Here is a 15,049-nt window from a genome sequence, read left to right on the forward strand (position 1 = left end):
TTTTTTTTTTTTTTTGCTGAGGAAGATTCACCCTGAGCTAACTTCTGCTGCCAATCTTTTTTTTTTTCTTTTTTTTGCTGAGGAAGACTAGCCCTGAGCTAACACCTGTGCCAATCTTCCTCTATTTTGTATGTGGGTTGCCACCACAGCATGGCTGGCAAGTGGTGTGGGTCTATGCCTGGGATCTGAACCTGTGAACCCAGGCTGCCAAAGTGGAGCATGGGGAACTTTAACCCTAGGCTATGGGGCCGGCCCCCAGAATCACTTTTCATGTGCACATTTTCAATCCCTCCTGCTAACAGGGGAGCTTCTCACAGGTCGGAGTCATGCCTTTTAATTTTTTCCCATGCTTTACTACCTTAAATAGTGTTCTGCATATGGGCAATGCTCAGTGGGTCAAAAGACTTCAGTGTTTGAATTAATCAATTAGAGACTTCTTTTCATTTATTTAACATTTATCGAATGCCTTTTATATACAAATCTTAACCCTCCCATCTGAAAGGGTATAGGTGATAGGTCATTATTTCTCAGATAAATGTATTATAGCTCCAGACTGCAGAATGATCAGGAAGAAGTTCACTGGGCAAGTCAATTTTTATTACGGGCCCACTGTACGTACGGCATCACACCAGGCTGTTAAGAAACAAAATAACTCTAAGCAATCATCCCCAGCCTAAAAAAGCCCAAATACCCAATGCCATAACTATCAAAAGCTTACGCAGTATCTTTTAGTGTGTTGTATAGTTCATTACACTTTTGAAAGGCAGCTATGCTTACAACTATACCACCAACACGTCTCCATTACACTTTTGAATTGTTAATCATTGTCACTTGACTGCTTACTCTAGAGAAACAAAAACTGCGTAGGCACATTCTGAAACACTCAGGGAAATTTACTACAAGTGTGGACACAGTAAGAGTTAAACATCTGCAAAGTGGGAACTGACTTGAATTCTGATGGCAGGCTTAGAAAGCCAAGACCTCTTTAGAAAATGAACCTTTCTGTAAAAAAAAAAAAACAAAACCCAAAACAAAAAAAAACAAAACCCCAAACCCCCCTAAAACCTACCTCATTTGGTGGAATATATTATGCAGGACACAAAAAAGGCCAACATGTTCTATAGCCATGTCCAGGAAATTATTCTACTGAGACTAAAGGGCAGGGACAAAAGTGTTCTAAGAAATCAAATAAGCAAACCAATAGGCCCTTTTCAAACAGGCTCAAGCCAAGCCATCCATCTAAAACGAAGTATGTGCTAACAAATTCCCCCAAATTGCTGCTCAGACTAGAGACAAAACCATTTTAATGCATCTGACACTGGAACCACACACATACACAGCACAACGGCAACTGCCTGAAGGCAGCTGTGAAATGCTGCCCTTACTACAAATGGTCTAACTTCTAATCATCTGTCTCCATCTGATCAGAAAAACGTTTCCACCATGTGAACTTCCAACTTGCTACATCGGACCAGTCAAACCAGGTAATTTTCACCTCTGCCCAGTCCCTCAATTTAACTGCTTCCTCTTCAGGATTTTGTGTTAGAAAAAGAGATCCCCTGTCTAGGGCTAACCTCGGTGGCAATGCACGAAGCCCACTGCCTTTCCAGTTGTCTCCTCCAGACGCCCCCTAAAAGAATGATGCTCAAAGACCTGAGCCCCAGCTCCAACGAGCCATCAAGTACCTGCAGACCCCCGCCTGGCGCCTGGCTTACGTTAGTGGTGAAGGTGCGAGACAGAAGCTCCTCTCGCTGTCTCTCTTGCTGCTCCCTTGTGTATCGCTGATGCTGGAAGTTTCTGAGAGCAGTCTGCAGGTGCTGGACATCATACTTTAACTGGTCAACACGACTGGAATTGATAGAGAGAGAGATTAAATTCCAGGAACCCAGGGCAGCACAACTTGAGGTAGCTGAGCTTTTTATTCAGGAAAGATGTTTCCTTGCTTCTCCCTATACCACTCCAAGCCATCCCCCCCAAATAATCTTATCTTGACCAATGATGTTGAAAGTAAAGAAGTAGCTTGCGGTTAAAGTAGGGTTGTAGCACATAAGATTCCAGCAGCTTTACTTAAATATCTGCTGGCCTCTGATTCTGGATGCGTGACAGGGAACAGGTGACAGGAAGCAGGTTCAATGACCTCTTCCTGACCTTCTATGTATTATATCGCTCCCCTGGAAGAAGCCCAAGGGCATCTTTGGAGTAAAGCATCAATGAAGTTTCATAAAACTTTTGGGAGCAGGGACTGGGGGGGAGGTGGTGAGACTGGTTTCATATTAATTTCATGAGGGAATATCAAACATTAGATCAGTATTTCATTATAAATAGACTGACTGAAGTGATTAAGAGCAAGATTTCATTTTAACCTAAGCATGTAGTGTGAACCAAAGGGCAGAGTAAAACTCCCTGGCAGAATGAGTCTCAAGTGGCCATGGGTCAGGTCAGACAAAAAGTACTGGAGGCAAAAATTTCAAAGTGACAGCAGTGAGGTAAGAAGACACCAGGCTCCTGAGCTACCAGCCTCACAGGCTTTCTACTCTGAGGGAGTATGACTCAAATAGAATTGTGCCCTTTATGGGGACTTCATCTTTGCATAGCCTCAGTTTTTCAATGTATAAATGGATTTTCAGAACATTCCACAGCCTCCCCTGGAGGAAAGGGCTGCCTCAACAAGCCTGGGGTGTCTGAGCACTCACAGTTTGGCGTTCTGTCTTTTGTTAGGGGGCTCCTTGCTGGACAAAATCTCCAGACGTTCTAGATGGCTGAATATCTGGTCTATGCTTGCTTGGATTTCGTTTTCTACCACTGCACAAAAGAGAAAAAAAGAATAATTGCTGGAAAAGAGATAGTGAACTTAAATTAGAATGATAAATCAAACGTGTTTTTTTCCCATATCCAATAAACTCAAAAAAACATATTTCAAAAAGGAGAAAAATACATACAATACTGAATAATAGAAAAGATTTCAAGTTATACTAAGTGACTTTGTAAATGTTATTTCAAATATATATATAGCTGTTAATACCATAACAATGTAAATTTTTTAAAAAGCTGAAGATAAATCTGTAGAAATAAATTTCCCGCCTTAAGAAAATAAAATGCACATTTAAAGTTGTCCAAATAAATATTTTAAGAAAAACCAGTATTTTCTGATACAGAATGAGGTCTCTTTTCCTTTGAGATTATTCTCAGATATGGGTTATAAATATCTGGTAAAAAGACTGCCAATTGAATTCCCTACAGTAATGAGGTTTTAAAAAAAAGCACAAGGAGAAGATTAGTATGTGAAATGCTGAGAAGAGCTCCCTGAAGGCTTTCTATAAGAATGGGGAGGCTGAGGCTGGAGGCTCCAAAATAGACCACATATCAATAGGAAAGGTCCAGGAAAGAATCCACAGAGGTAAAGATATGATAAATACAGTCATTTTCCTTATCCCTTTTGATAAACAGTCAAAATGACCTCTTTTCCATTTCTTATCATGTAACAATGAGATTGTTGGGAAGGCAAACAGTCGATGGAGAAAAACTAAACTGTGCACAAAAAAATGCATCCAGTTTGATTCTTGCCCAACAAAAAAATGACAGTAAAAAGAGCAATGTCACCTTCCTAGCTTAGCCTACAGCTAACAGATACAGTTTAGATTAGAACAAGGTGGGGTACAGAACCAAGAGATGCTTTTGAAGCTGCAGGAAGAAGACATGAGACAATAGGAGAAACAGGCATGGGGAGGGCCAAGTAGTGTGGTGAGAAGACAGCTCCTGCAGTGCAGGGGTAACCAGTAGTGTCTGTCTGGCCGACTCAGGAAAAGCACCTTTTCATGTAATAGAAAAGAAAGTAAAAAACAAAAAGCAGCACTCTTCTCAAAAGAAACCATGGTGTGGGAACTAAACTAATTACTATTGCTATTCATTTCTGAATAATCCTCCTAAAAAGTCACAGTTCTCAGCTCAGAAGAAATGACCAATTCCAGTTAAACATCTCTGAATTTTTATGGAGTACATTCCTTTAAGGACTAGGTAATTAGATTAAGACAGATGGAAGAAAGAACTTCCATTCCCATAGGGCCATGTCAGGTTGAGTGGAGGGGTAATGGGGGATAAGGCTTGTGGGACTCCAAAGGGCACACTCAGGGAAATCAGTGACTTTGCCATCGGGGCTTCTGTCCACCCTCAGAACGAAACTCATTCCACGCTGAATCATTAAGCCCCCAGGGCAGAAATGCAGTCAGGAAACCCAGCCCATTAGCACCGTGTCATCAGAGAAAGGACTCTGGTCTCCATAGTTAATTACTCACAGTGCAGAGACTGCTTGTCTGCTGTCTCCAGGCGTCCCATGTGAGACTGGATCTCGTGGACCCGCCTATCAAAGGAAGAGGGAGGAAATGAGTGAGACAGGAGTAATCAACAATGCTTCAGTCAGGAAAGACAATTTTTCTGATGCTAACATGTAACTGATTTAAATTGACAGCATCACTGAACTGTAAAATTTGTATGTGGCACTTTAGGCCACATGTTTTGGCATGGTTTCTAATAGTTTAAAATTAATATTAATAACAATGCTGATAGGCAGCATTTATTGAGTGCTTACCACATCCGAGAAATTCTGCAAAGTCAATAACCTTGTGAGGAAAGTACTATTATCATCCTCATTTTATAAATAAGAAAACTGAAGCCCAGAAAGGTTATGTAACTGTTCAAGGTCACAGAGCAAGTGATAAACCTCGATCTGGACCCAGCCAATCCCACTCTCTGTTCTTTGACCCAATGTGCTGAGCACTGGTCTGTGCTAGGGAGAGCCAAAGGGCAAAAGAGATATAATCCTTGTCCTTGAGAAACAATGTAATTAGGAATGACAGGCCAGATAGACACCAAAGTCCTAAGAAGATTGAAGAGAACACTAACACATAGAAGTGTAAACAGAAAGCAAGCTGAGGAGCCATGCATAGTGGTGCCAAGCAAAGGCAAGTAAATAAGAGTAAGCTGGGGCAAGTCACGTGGGCGGAGGGAGTTCTGGACATCATCGTGAAGAATGGAGACACGATTTGGTATGAGAAGATATGAAGAAAATGATATGCAAAAAGGCATGCAAGGCATGTCATATGGATTCCAAGCAGGTTGGCCTGCCTGAGAGAGAGTGGGGGTCAGAGGGGAGAGGCAGAAGAGGCCATTAGTTGGAGGAAACCATCAGAGGAAGGCCCTGAAAGATAGGGATCTCTTGTTTGGTAAACATCCTTCCCTGGCAAGATGAGGTGATTGCCATCTCATCTGGAAATGCAACACTGTCCCCTGGACCTCTGCATGGTCCCAGACATCGGGCCCCAGAGCACTGTCCGGAGGCTCCCCAGGGCTTAGCCAAGGTCACCCTGAGGGCCCTTCCTAGTGGTCCTCTGTGGTCAGGCCTTGGAATATTGCTTATGCTACCCCAACAACCACCTTCTGGGGCTTCTGGTCTCTCCACATTAGAGCCACATGAAAGGGGCCTGCAGAGCTCTTATATCATCTCCAATCCTTGAGGGAAAGGTCAGCAACCACCCTCTACCATAAGCACCACAAACCGTGACCCCAAATTTACCAATGTAAGCCAGGAGCTCAAACTGGGTTTCAACGTGGCTCCAGTCTTTTCCAGGGCTTCCCTGCAGCCCCTAAATATGACCCCGGCATCAGAAGCTGGCCAGCTCTCTAATGACTCTCAGAATGCTCCTGGGCAAGATATGCAGCCCTGAGAGGCAACTAGAAATCACTACTAGAGTCTGAGACCAGACTGCTACTTCAGTAAGGTAAATCTGAATATTTGAGAATGGAAGCACCTGGACATATGGAGGCAGATGTAGGAATGCAGCTTGAGGTAACCATGGAAACAGCGATAGAGGACTGGACGGCAATGCTGATGGAAAGGAGAATTAGGACTTCATTGAAGGGCTGAATGTAGGGAGTGTGGTAAATTTTCAATAGTAGCTTAACACAGCAAATCTGAAAATTAATGGCATTATCGATGGAAACAGGAAAGTAATTTTAAAAAGGGGAGCAAAGAATAGCCAAGACCACTCTGAATAAGCATGAGAGGAACGACTTGTCCTACCTGCTATTAAGATTTATTACAAAGCCATAATAATTAAAACAATAGGGTAGTAGTGCAGGGACAGACAGAAACCCTTACCCTAACCCTAACCCTAACCCAAGAGGAAAGAAGAGAGGCCAAAAACAGTCCTACATATTTGGTGACTTGGTGCCATACATCAGTGGGAAAAGAATGGATTACTATACATGCTGATGGCTCAGTTTGTTATCCATATGGAAAAAAGATACCTCACGTAATACACAAAAATAAACTCAAGATGGTTTAAAGCTTAAATGTGAAAAGCAAGGCTTTAAAACTTTCTGAAGAAAATATAGGAGTGCATGTTACAACTTCAGATTAAAGAAGGACTTCTTAAGACAAAAAAAACCAACTACTTCCCAAACCCCACAAACTACAAAAGACTGATAAATTTGACTACATTAAAACAAAAACTTTTTTTTACACCAAAGGCACCACAAAGAAAATAAAAAGACAGGCAGAGACTGGAAGATATCTGTGGCAAATAACAAAGGACTAATGTCCAGAATATACAAAGAACTGTTACAAGTCAATAGGAAAAGTCAAACAAAGCAATTTTTTAAAATGGGCAAAGGGCAACTGACAGAAAAGGAAATCTAAAAGGTCAATAAATATATGAAGAGACACTCTACTTTACTAGCAATCAGGAAAATTCAAATTAAGAATAACGAAATATCACATTTCTCCCATTAGGTTGACAAATATTTTAACCTTTAAGGATGGGGGATTCATTGCAGGCTAAACAACGGTACCCAAGGGATGCTAGAAAAGATTTCCAGCTTCCCACTATAGGACTGCCTTTGACTCTACACTTTGTCCAACGTTTAAAAAAAAAACCAACTTATGAAATTTGCACGATTCTGTGCTATAATAAGTGGTTAAGACATTGTACCACAAAACATATATTAACATTTTTCATTTAGGCTAAAATAGTAAGATGAAATTTGTAAGGGATGAAAAGCATTGTGACTTAAGATTAAGAAAAAAATCAATTAAAGGTTTCCCAATGGATGATGAACACGACAACTGGGGAAGAGATAAGAAATCAAGTCATGAAGAGGAATGGTCAAAAGAGCTAGTGAAAATAAGCCTCTAAGAAAAGACAAGAAAAAACTAAACTAAAATGGGGCGGCTGGTGCTCTTCAAATATCTAGGGTTGACATGTAGAAAGAGGAATGGCCTTGTTCTCTGTTGCTGAGCCTTAAGGGAGACCCAGAACCAAAAGGCACAAATTTCAAGATGACAGATTTCAGCTCAACACAAGAAAAAACCCAAGAACAATTATGAACTATCTCTTCAAGAAAAGGAAAAAAAATAAATAAACAAAGAGCTCCTGCATGTTTAAACACAGGATACATGAACTGTCTTGGGTTTTATGAAGGGTCTTCCTGACCAAAGTGAGTTGGAATGGAAGACCTTGCCAGCTTCTTTCAATTCTTAAATTCTATGAGGGCAGAGGGAGAGATGATGCCAACACCCACAAAACCCTATAAACACTCTTCAGCTGGCTTTTACTATTTTCTAAGCCAAAACGAATAAACTTTAAGTTGCAGGGAAACACTACTGACTGTTCCCACCCAATCTCTATTTGCTTTGAATGCACTAGAAAAGAAATCACCAATAAAGTGATTCCAATCTCTATATTTCACGCCTGACAGGAAATAAATGCAAAACAACAAAGCAAGTATGAATAGCATGGTGGGAACTACTATATGCCAAGTGGTAAATCTATTTTAAACTGAACTGGGAATTCAGACAACACACTCGAAGCCAATAAGGAAGAGGTGATACACAAGCATGACTTGGGAGCGTGTACACTAGAAATCAGAAGTCCTAGCCCTGTCTCGCTTGGGGCCCATGGGAGGTTTGAGTGATTACATAACTAAGCAGAGACCTAGCAGCAAGTAAGCAAGGGTCACCGTTGCTGATTTTTCTTTTTAAAGATTTTATTTTTCCTTTTTCTCCCAAAGCCCCCCAGTACACAGTTGTGTATTTTTAGTTGTGGATCCTTCTAGTTGTGGCATGTGGGACGCCACCTCAGCATGACTTGATGAGTGGTGCCATGTCCGTGCCCAGGATTCGAACCAGCAAAACCCTGGGCCGCCGAAGCAGAGCATGCAAACTTAACCACAGCCATGGGGCCGGCCCCATGCTGCTGATTTTTTTAAAAAGTTCTGTAGAAGATCTGGGAAGAATTTTAAAATGTAATTGCTTTTTAAAAGTCCACAGAACTATCCCTGCCCCCCATGATATACGCCTACTTTGCATTCATGCTGCCTCTGACCACCATGAGCAGGAAACAGGGTTTTGCAGTTAAAAGATCTGGGCTGAAGTGCTAGTTCCACTACGTAATAGCTGAGGGACATGGAACAAGTCATGTAACTCCCTGGTGCCTCAGTCTCCTCAACTGTTAAAGAGGGTACTAATAATCACAACTATTTAAAAGATCACAGATCCAAATGCAAAATAAAATTGCTGTGTAACCCATACAGCATCACACAAAAGTTTGTTTTTACTTAACTTAAAAGTAGTGGGAACCATCTGATCACTTTCACCCCACTCACTTGCCTCTACTATATTCAGCCTCTCATCAGAAAGCAAAATCAAAAAAAGGAAAAACTAGTTTTGAGATAAGGGAATAGTTTTTAAACCCAGCTGTTCATCAAAATCACCTGGAGAGCTTGTTCATAATAGAGCTTCTTGATATGGTATATACATACAGTGGAATACTACTCAGCCATAAAAAATGACAAAATCCTGTCCCATTTGCAACAACATGGATGGACCTTGAGGGTATTATGTTAAGCAAAATAACCCAGACAGAGAAAGACAAACACCGTATGATTTCACTCATATGTGGACGATACACAAACACATGGACAAAGAGAACAGATTAGTGGTTATTAGGGGGAAGGTGGATGGAGGGTGGGCACAAAGGGTGAAGGGGAGCACCTATATGGTGACTGACAAATAACAATATACACCTGAAATTTCAAAATGTTGTAATCATAACCGCAATAAAAAAATTAAGAAATAAAAATAGAGCTTCTTGTGCTCCAAACCTACTGAATCAGAATCTCTAGGGATAATAAGGTCCAGGGCACTGAAGGCTCCTGGACTACACAGGGGACAAATACGGGCACCTTCACAACCACCGGGATCTCAAAAATAGAAGCCTGGCTATTAGCTCCTCTACTAAAGTTCATCCTAATGCAGCATTATTTAAGTGTAAAATGTTTATTGTAATATTCACCTTTTTTCACTCATTGTTCAGGCAGTGCAGGAGTTTTCAGGATACATAATTTTAAATGTTGATCTAATTCCAATGTAGTTTCGGGGACATGGCAAGAGATAACCACAAAGTGGATTCAAAGTTCCAGTAAAATTAGTATGTTCTGTTATTGTTGTGTCAATTGAGCCACAGTCATTAATTTCTGCAATTGCAAAAGTTAATTGCTGATGCTCAGAGGACTCCATATGCTTCCTTTTAAAGACATTCAATTGCCAGTATTATGGAGCTGAAAGGAGCTTTACAGTTTAACCAGCTCAAAACTATCCTTTTATAACTGAGGAAAACAAGGCAAAGAGGTCTAGAACCAGAAGTCGCAGTCCTGGCGTAGCACTTAAGGGGAAAGGTAGATGAGAACATATTGCAGCGTGAAAGAAGGTAAACTCCTGGTGGGCACGGTTGTACTGTCTACACTGGGAATGGTGCCCAACCTATAGTAGGCGCTCAATAAATATTCACTGAATGAACGAGTGACTGCCTAGAAGAGGGCCAAACAGTGGTAGGCCAAATCTGGCCCACGGTCTGTTTTTGTCCGGAAAGTTTTCTTGGAATACAGTCACATCTGTTTGTTTACATATTGTCTCATGGCTGCTTTGCTGCTGTAACAGCACAGTTTGAGCAGCTGCCACAGAGACTGTATGGCCTGCAAGGCCTAAAATATTTACTATCTGGCCTTCGACAAGAGAAGTTGACAAGCCCTGCTAGAGTCTGAGGGTCCACAGAGCCCAAGGGTCAGTTGTTGGAGGCCTGTGGAGGTAAGCAGTTCATCCACACTCGGCCACAAATCTTGTTTGGGACACCATTTAGTATTTCAGTATCCCAACTCTCCCTAAGTTTACACAGGATTGAGCTACTCAGATTACTCTGTGACCAACTACCTGCTACGCTGATAACAGGTAGTCTGAGACTCTCTGAACAAAATTATTCTTGATAATAAACTGGGTCATGGCCTCCTCAGCAACACTGTTTAACCAAATTAACTAAGCAGGTGAGACTGCACATCACAGATTAACTTCAAGGCACTACTCAGCCCACTGTGCCTTGCTACTGTAAAAGATCTGCCCTTTCTTAGTAACATGAGCATGATTTTCTGTTTCATTCCTTTTCCAACTGACTCACAGGTCTAGTTTTTTAAGTCCCTATAATTTTTATGTGAATAGGGCTCCCCAGAGTAGGAGCAAATTCTGCTACTCTAATACCATTACAAAACAGGTTCTGTATTTTCATCCATCCAAACCATACATTTCATCACTAAAGCAGAAAGAAAGAAACCCATAAAGTTAGAAAATGAAACAGTAAGAGGATCATCCTCCTCTTATTCCTAATGCTCCTAAGTATTTCCCTTGTTGTGAATTCATTAGGGAGGGGGGAGCCCCAATTTTATTTCATTTCCAGGCGCTGGGGACATGATTTTAAGTGTTTTCATCACAACAAAACGACAGCATAAATTTGAAAGTTGTTACAACATGATAGGTATAGGTATACACTCCAAGAAACTGCAAACAGACACTAGATATCTGTACACCAATGTTCACAGCAGTATTATTCACAATAGCCAAAAGACGGAAACAACCCAAGTGTCCATCAACAGATGAATGGACAACAAAATGTGGTGTGTGTGTGCGCGCACGCATGAGGGTGTGTGTACACCCCACCACACACAGACAGGAGTATTAGTCAGCCATAAAAAGGGATGATATTCTGACGCATGCTACAACATAGATGAACCTTGGAAACATTATGCTAAGTGGAATAAGCCAGACGCAAAAGGACAAATATTGTATTATTTCACTTATATGAGATACCTGGAATATGCAAATTCAGAGACAGAAAGTAGAACAGAGGTTACCAGGGGCTGGGGGAGGGAGGAATAGGGAGGTACTGCTTAATGGGTACATGAGTTTCTGTTTGGGATGATGAAAAAGTTCTGGAAATGGGTAGTGGTGATGGTTACACAACACTGTGAATGTCACTGAATTGTACACTTAGAAATTGCTAAATTTTTAAATGGTAAATTAAATGACAATGGTAACTTTAAAAATGAAAAATTAAATGGTTAACTTTTAAATGGCAAATTTTATGTTACGTAGGGTTTATGTAACATAAAAAATAAAATCATACAAAAAACAAGTCATACAAACTTTTTGTCAAAAAAATTAGATAGGTATGACTCGATTACCATACTGAATTACACATCTCAGCAAGTTCCAAAAATGCAGGACAATATGAATAACGGACACAACTAAGGAATTTAACTTATGAGAAGCTGACCCAAAATTCGATTTCCTTAAACGTAACCTGTAACTAAATATGAATACCGAACGCTACTTGTATAGCGGTTTCCTTGTACCATAAAAATAGGTTTTTAGAATAAACCAAATCAGAATAAAAGAAAAAACATCACAGTGTAGCAGCGACAAGATTAGAGTCAGTCAAGAGTAGGGACTGACATCACGTAGGAGCTCTGAGCTATAGTGAAACTTTTTCTGACAACCTTAGCTCAGGGATGGATCCTTCTAAATTGCCTAAGGAGATCCTGTTTATACCGCTCATTTACTCTCCATCTCATGCTGCCACACGTTAGATCTTTTTTCGTACGTGCCTTGATTCTCCAACTAAACAGTAAACACCTCCGTGCAGGGGCCCTGACTGCCCACCAGTTCTATCAACCCAGAGCACTGAGTTGGCAGGTGCTGGACAAAGTATTACAACCGGTAGGTGCGACTTTCCCTTCCTCTACTCTACTCAGCAGGTAGTCAAGGCCTCGAAGATGCTAGGCGCCATCCGGCCCAATGTCCCCGGGGCACCACGCCGGACCCTCGGTCCACCGCTGACTTGGGCATCCCGCCAGAGACGGAGCACTTCCGAGCTGTCCCTGGCAGTGCCCGGACGGAAGGACTCGGCCTCCGCATTGGCCGACGCCCGAAGCCCCAGCCCAGGGGTCCGGCCTTGCCCAGCCTGGCTTCCCCCTGCCCGTGCCCCGACGCGGCCCTCACTTGTGCGTTTGCTGGTACAGCGGCTCCATGTCGCCGGCCCCGCCGGGTCCGGCTTGGGCTCCCTCAGAACACGTCCTCACAGCCCCCCTTCCGGCTTCCGGCTTCCGGTCGTAGGACCCTCACTCCCAAGCCGGCCGGGGCTGCCCCCACGTGCGCCCGACTAACAGTGGGGGCGAGACAGGCTAAAGGGAACGGGAAAAGAAGCCTGGAGAAGGTGGTTAAGTGTAGTCAGAGGTTCTGCCCCAGATGGGGGACGAGGAAGTATAGGTTTTGACAGGAGGTTGTCTCCAGCATTGAGTCAGGCATTGGCGAGGGCAGTCACAGAGTACTGACGTGAGGTCCTCAGAGCAAGGTGAGAGGAGAGCAGGCGGGTGCTTGCTCTGCGCTGGTGGAGGAAGGCTGGGAGGGTTTCGCTTGGCTTCGAATTAAACTGTTTAATTGTGGGTCTGGAGATTTCGCTCTTCACTGCAGTCTCTGGCGCAAGCTTCTCTTATCTCAAGTTTGTCCATTCACTCTCCCGCCCATCCCTCTTCCCCCCATTTATCCATCCAATAAACTAGCAATGAATGAGTGGTTACTATGTGTCATGTGTGCTGTGGAGAAACAGGCTTCCTCCGCCCTCAAAGAGGTCGCGATCTAGGAAAGGAAATAAGATATGTGTACAAATAAACATCTTCAGGCTAGAAAGTCCAGAGATTGAGCCAAGCTGGGGTTCGGCTCCGGTAGGGGATTCAGGAAACACTTAATGTAGGAGATGGTATTTGAGTTAGGACTTAAAGGATTTGAACACTTCGGCCTCTCCACATAGACCTAACCCATTTCCATCCTCCCAGGCTTATCTGCAGTTCCTCCCAAGGGAGGAGATGTTCCTCTTCCTTTGACAAGTTGATGCTTCTGTTTTCCTGTATGCTGGATCCCACCCAGTTTTGTGTCCGAAGAGGCTGTCCACCCATGTACATCCTTAACATTTTTGCACTTATTCTAATATTTATTTATTAGTGAGCACCTACTATTACCAGACACAGATATCGGGGGTAGAAAGACAGCCCTCAAATCTCTCATCTCTCGTAGTCCGTTCTGAGGACTAACTATGCCTTCAAACTATGTTTTCAGGTAGAGTGCGTGCTACAATTGATACAAAATACCATTTCTTTGGAGAAGAGCAAGAAGGATTCTTGGACTAAATCACATATGAATCAATAGAATCAGTGGAGTTTTAACAGTCTTGCACACACTAGCCACTCTGTAAATGTTTATTTTACTGGCTTAGTGGAGATGAAGGGAAGGGCATTTGAGGCTGAGGGGATAGCTTGAGCAAAGGCAAATAAGTGGAAAAAACGTAGATCTCCTGTGGCTGGTTTGGGGGGCTTGGGGCAATAATAGTACTAGAAGGAAAGTTAGAGCCAGATCATGGGGAATCTTAAATGTCATGCTTAAATTTTTATGTATAGATTTTTATTCTATAGGTAGTTGGAAGTTATCAGAGGTTAGATAGAAATTTTCTCAAAGAATTTTTATGCCTATATCTCTTTCTTCTTTGGACCTCACAGCATCCCTGTGAGGCAGGTAAGGCAGATAAGGAAATTGAAGTCCAGAGGACCTCCCCTCTGTGTCTCAGTCTCTTAGGCCTTTGTATGGTTGGGCCTTCCTCTAAAGAGAAGAAAACTCCACCAGTCCACCTCCCTGAACTTTTAACCTTTATCCCATTTCTTTTTCTTTTACGGCTAAACTGCTTGGACAATTGGTGTACACTGCCAACATTCTGCATGGGTGCCTTGTTCTCCAGCCTCTCCTAGAACTGTTTTCTAGGCTCACCAGAGTCCACCTGACTTAGTCCAGTGGTCTCTTTCCATGAATCATCCTACATATATTCGTGGGGCTCATAGTATGTATCAGGCACAATGCAAGGTGTGGGGTACAAAGATGAGCAAGACGTCAGTTTGCCATAGAAGTTCTTTAATATACTGGGAGGGAAACATCTGCACAGATAATTAGAATACTATGTGGTGAGTGTGGGATACAGTTGACTAGGAACTATGGGATGAGAGAGGAGGGACACTTAGCCTAGTTTGGGGATTCAGGAGGGCATCAAAGAGGAGATGATACCTCAACTGAGTTTTCATTTATTTATTTAACGATGGTTACGTCCTTACTCAGGATGCTGCATCATCCTTCACACTGCCCATGAATGCTGACTTCTAATGACCCAAAGTTTGCTACTGTGTTTCATTGATGATGACACTAATGCCATGTTTTGCCTAGAGTATGCAGGTAAATATGAATAATAATTCACTGCTCAGAATTTTGTAGTGTAAATGTACAATAATATTTCTTCCAACCATGTCTTCTCTTGAATTCTTTAGGCCTTGATTGCTGCATTCCTAGAATATGATCTCTTCCAGTGTTGACTGCACCCCTGTCTTCCACACACTGAAGCCAGTTGTCAGGGGAGAAAGGTGGTTAGGCTAGGGACCCATGGGTGGAGGAAGAAGAGAAGTCCAATTCATGCAAGGAATATATGGCCCTCACCTGGCCCTGCTTAAGAACCACCCAGTGGTTCATGGGGTCATTACATTTGTCAGAAGAAAGAGAGGACATTGATTGTAAAAGTCAGTCGGCAGAGTAATGGTCTCAAGTGGAGAAGATAGGCATGGCCACCTCTGGAGGACT

General features: G+C 42.4%; 1 protein-coding gene across 11 annotated transcripts in view; it reads right to left on the reverse strand.

The window, feature by feature from the left end:
* Positions 1-12,480, reverse strand: part of GOSR2 (golgi SNAP receptor complex member 2) — a 20,100-nt gene extending 7,620 nt beyond the window's left edge. For all 11 annotated transcript variants that reach the window (XR_006890644.1, XR_006890643.1, XR_006890645.1 and 8 more), the window contains exons 1-4: positions 12,380-12,480; positions 4,293-4,357; positions 2,694-2,802; positions 1,716-1,848 (exon numbers count right to left, since the gene is read on the reverse strand). Coding sequence is in view for 7 of the 11 variants with exons in the window: in XM_046675939.1 (XP_046531895.1) it covers positions 1,716-1,848; positions 2,694-2,802; positions 4,293-4,357; positions 12,380-12,408 (336 nt within the window). In the remaining 4 variants the exon portion in view is untranslated. The remainder of the gene's footprint in view (positions 1-1,715; positions 1,849-2,693; positions 2,803-4,292; positions 4,358-12,379) is intronic.
* Between the last annotated feature and the right edge of the window lie 2,569 nt (positions 12,481-15,049).

Source organism: Equus quagga, chromosome 11 (assembly GCF_021613505.1).
Source record: "Equus quagga isolate Etosha38 chromosome 11, UCLA_HA_Equagga_1.0, whole genome shotgun sequence".
NCBI classification, from domain to species: Eukaryota; Metazoa; Chordata; class Mammalia; order Perissodactyla; family Equidae; genus Equus; species Equus quagga.